Source organism: Impatiens glandulifera, chromosome 2, assembly GCF_907164915.1.
Source record: "Impatiens glandulifera chromosome 2, dImpGla2.1, whole genome shotgun sequence".
Classification (NCBI taxonomy): Eukaryota; Viridiplantae; Streptophyta; class Magnoliopsida; order Ericales; family Balsaminaceae; genus Impatiens; species Impatiens glandulifera.
The window spans coordinates 52,978,342-52,983,068 of NC_061863.1; the positions used below are offsets into that span (position 1 = coordinate 52,978,342).

The following is a 4,727-nucleotide window of genomic DNA, read 5'->3' on the forward strand; positions in this document are numbered from 1 at the left end:
ATTTTTTGAATTACATTAATTATCAGGGCCATTTCATCAAATTTCCCATTATACTATATAAGTTTCCTTATAAGTCTAATCTAATTCTATATATTATACCTAACTTATATAACTTTATACTAGTCCGATTTCTCAACATTCTAACAATCATTTCTAGAATTAAAACTACACGATGATGAAACAAAACAAAAATTGCACAATTGATAGCCATACTCAAAGTAAAACTTAAAACATTCCTTACATAAATATTCATCATCAAGAAAATCACTTATTAAATATATATATATATATATATATATATATATATATTACTCTTTTTAAAATATGTTTTTTTTTAATACAGGAATATCTTGAAAAAACAAGGAAAGGAAAAGATTTCGATCAAGAGCTTGATCTGAGTTTGAAAAAACAAATTATAAATTTTTTTGAAAACAATTTATTTCAGTATTTTTTGAATGTTGTCATAAAAATGTGATTCAACCTTCTCCACTCCACTCCAAACTCCAGACCCGACCATTAACGAGTCAAATTACAAATTACAGAGACTCTGCCCCATTCCGATAATGCTCTGGTTCAACCTCCGGTTCATCTGCATCTGAAATTGCATTATTTGAAGCTCATTTTGCATCTTCAACAACCTTTCTGCTGGCGTAAGTCCATCATTATTATGATCATCTTCTCCCCCTTCCAATTCCTCCTCCTCCTTTATCTCATCATTTATACAACCAACATCAGTCCCAAAGTCGCACTCTTTACAGTAATAAACCCAGCAGTTAGAATCCACTGATTCCTTACAAACGTCACACATGAAAATAACTTCATCCTCTCCGTCCTTGGATTTCTCATAGGGCGAGGAAAAGTGAAGAGACAGAGGGTGTTCATGATCGTCACGTTTCACGGAATCACTTAAGAAAGCGCAGTTTACGTGGAGATCGAAGTTGCACGAAGTACAATGATAAAGAAAGGAATTCCCGGTTTTGAAGCAAGCGTTACAAGTGAATTCCGGATTGTAGCTCTTATATGGCGGTGCAGATAGGAGCGTGAGAGGATGAGCCATGTGAGATCCGTGTTTGATCTCTTTGGGGAGATCGAAACACGCTTTGTGGAGACGGAATTTGCAGAATTGGGATTTGGTGCAAATGTATGCAGGGCTTTCAGAGATGGCATGCTCACATCCAGAACAGAAGACACCTTCTTCTTCATCGATGTTGCTCTGGCGCAATGCGTGCTGATGACTGAAGTGTTTAGCCACATGGGTTGTGTTAGAATTAGGCTGGTAATCCTCATCATCATCTCCTCTTTCTATCTCATCATTTATACAACCAACATCAGTCCCAAAGTCGCACTCTTTACAGTAATAAACCCAGCAATTAGAATCCACTAACTCTTTACCAACATCACACATGAAAATAACTTCATCCTCCCCGTCCTTGGATTTCTCATAGGGCGACGAAAAGAGAAGAGACAAAGGGTGTTCATGGTCATCCCGTTTCACGGAATCCCTTAAGAAAGCGCAGTTTACATGAAGATCGAAGTTGCACGTAGAACAATGGTAAAGAAATGAATACCCAGTTTTGAAGCAAGCGTTACAAGTGAATTCCGGATAGTAGCTCTTGTAAGGTGGTACCGATAAGAGCGTGAGGGGATGAGCCATGTGAGATCTATGTTTGATCTCTTTGGGGAGATCGAAACATGATTTGTGGAGACGAAATTTGCAGAATTTGGATTTGGTGCATTTGTATGCAGGGCTTTCAGAGATGGCATGCTGGCATCCAGAACAGAGGACGCCTTCTTCTTCTTCATTGATGTTGCTCTGGCGCAACGCGTGCTGATGACTGAAATGTTTAGCCACATGGGTTGTGTTCGAATTAGGCTGGTAATCCTCATCTTCATCTCCTCTCTCTATCTCAGCATTTATACAACCAACATTAATCCCAAAGTCGCACTCTTTACAGTAATAAACCCAGCAATTAGAATCCACCAATTTCTTACAAACGTCACACATGAAAATAACATCATCATCCCCGTCCTTGGATTTCTCGTATGGCGAAGAAAAGAGAAGAGACAGAGGGTGTTCATGGTCGTCCTGTTTCACGGAATCCTTTAAGAAAGCACAGTTTACGTGGAGATCGAAGCTGCACAAAGAACAATGGTAAAGAAATGAATTCCCGGTTTTGAAGCAAGCGTTACAAGTGAATTCCGGATTGTAGCTCTTATAAGGCGGTGCGAATAGGAGAGTGAGGGGATGAGCCATGTGAGATCTGTGTTTGATCTCTTTGGGGAGATCGAAGCACGATTTGTGGAGACGGAATTTGCAGAATTTGGATTTAGTGCAGGTGTATGCCGGGCTTTCAGAGATGGAATGCTCGCATCCAGAACAGAGGACACCTTCTTCTCCTTCCTCGATGTTGCTCTTGCGCAACGCGTGCTGATGGCTGAAGTGTTTAGCCACATGGGTTGTGTTCGAATTGGGCTGGTCTTTAATCGGAGATGAAATTGTCATAGGATTTGGATTCACCTCCGGAGCTTCACGAGGATTTGGCATGACATGGTCGTTAAAAGCATAAGGTGGAACATAGGGCGGCTGTGGAAGTGATGGGTATGCATCCATAATCGGCGCATTCTCAGCATGAGCATGAGCATGAGCATGGTATGGTTGAACTTGAAAAGGTGGTGGCGGGTAGGCTTCTGAAACCTCCGGCGCCGACGGGTAAGTAAACTGGGAGGTTTGGGATGTTGGTTGATAATTAGAATAGGGTTGGGACTGGGAAGTGGTGTAGGCGCAGTGGAGATGGATATCGAAGTCGCAATGGGAACAGGCATAAGAGAATCCGGTGCCGGAGTGATGGCAGGAGCTGCAGAGGAAGGAAGAAGATGGGTAAGTGGAGCATGGGAGGAGAGTAAGAGGATGAGATGGGTGAGAAGGATGAATGATGGATCGTTTTGCTTCGAAACATTGTTCATGGAGAAAGTATTGGCATTGCCAACACATGTAAGCCGTGGTTAGGCCGGGCAGCTTGCATCCTGAGCACAGAGTTTCTTCAGATCCTTCAGCCATATGGTAAAGAGTCAGGGCATGATCGTGGCTGAAATGTTTCATTTCCATTTTAGATTTTTTGAAAACTAAACTCTGGATGGTGTGAAATACTACTTGAATGAAATCTTCCTTTTATACATATCTTTAGCTGCCAACTTCCAAGGTTGACTTGGTCCCCATGTGATCCTTCATTGACTTAAAAGAGAATTCAGAATTTATTATTGAACCAACTTGTATAAAATATCCCTATAATAATAATAATAATAATAATAATAATAATAATAATAATAATAATTCATTCTTTATTCATTTGTCCATGGCTCTGCTTTCCACTAACTCAGCCAGCTACTTCAAACAATAACTTAATATAACCGTTAAGAAAATTGAGTTTTTAATCAATGACTTGATTGGTCTTAGTCTTCTGCATATTATTTATTATTATTATTATTTATTTATTTTGTTTAAGAACATGATATATCTTTATATTATTAGATTTTCAATCTCTAGTGAAAATTATATAACATGTATCTTTACTCTTAACTAGCATCTATTCCGTGCATTTGCACGAATAATAATATAAAAAATTGTGAAAAAATATTACGATAAAAATTTTATGGGCGGGTCAACCCACAATCCGAACAAAGTATCCATTTACTTTCACATATATCCAAATTAACCACAGCTCTCGACCCGACAATCCAGACACTTTAAAAATTAATCATCATTATATATATATATATATATATATTAGTTAAAAAGTTGAACTTATATTGTTAAAATATCACGCGTTTATCAAATTTTGGGTTGAATTTAAAATATGAAGTGTTATTAGCCTAGTTGGTTAAAAGGTTATACTTGTTTTGTTAGGTTGCAAGTTCGAACCATACGGGTCAACCCACAATCCGACCCAAGTATCAATTTACTCTCACATATATCCAAATTAACCACAGCTCTCGACCCGGCAATCCGGACAATTTAAAAATTAAGCATCATTATATATTATCATGAATTCATCCAAAAGAAACTATAACAAAACTTGTAAATTTAAACTTAACCTCCTTTGAAATCAAATTAAATTAATGAGATTCAAGATGAGGAAGATAGATTGTATTAAGGTTATTCATTATAAGACAAAAAATAATAATAATAATAATAATCAAGTTGTCATTAATTAACCAATAAAAGATAAAGCTCCACATAACTTTACCTCTTCCATTATTCTGAAATCATTCAAGATCAAGTTATTTAAAATTGTACTAGGTTATAAATTTGTAAATTCGAGTGTTTATTTGAAAATATAAGAATTTAAGTTATAATAAATATAATTAAGTATTTTATATTTTCATCATTTCTTAACAAATATAACTAAGTCTAAAATTTATTAAAATAAAATATATAAATTCACTATAATTTTAAAATAAAATATATAAATTCACTATAAAAAATTATATTTACAAAATTAGTTACATTAATTTATTTAATTTATAAATATAAATTCATTTTTATATTGTTAAATCGTAAAATCAAATTATTTAAAAATTTGTAAACTCGTAAAATCTTATTATTGTAAGAGTTAACTAAATAAACTCGTTAACACATTATAAAATTTAAAAAAATTAAACACACCAAGATAGCCCCGTAGAAAAAGTCGGCTTAAAAGACTAAAATGTTACAGGTTCGATTTTATCTA

The 4,727-nt window shown here is 35.6% G+C and overlaps 1 protein-coding gene across 1 annotated transcript; it reads right to left on the reverse strand.

Annotated features, from left to right (window-relative positions):
- Window positions 1-357: 357 nt before the first annotated feature.
- Window positions 358-3,106, reverse strand: LOC124924925. The gene has a single exon (XM_047464908.1). It carries the CDS (start codon window positions 3,104-3,106, stop codon window positions 530-532), a length of 2,577 nt encoding a protein of 858 aa, XP_047320864.1. The 3' UTR covers window positions 358-529.
- Between the last annotated feature and the right edge of the window lie 1,621 nt (window positions 3,107-4,727).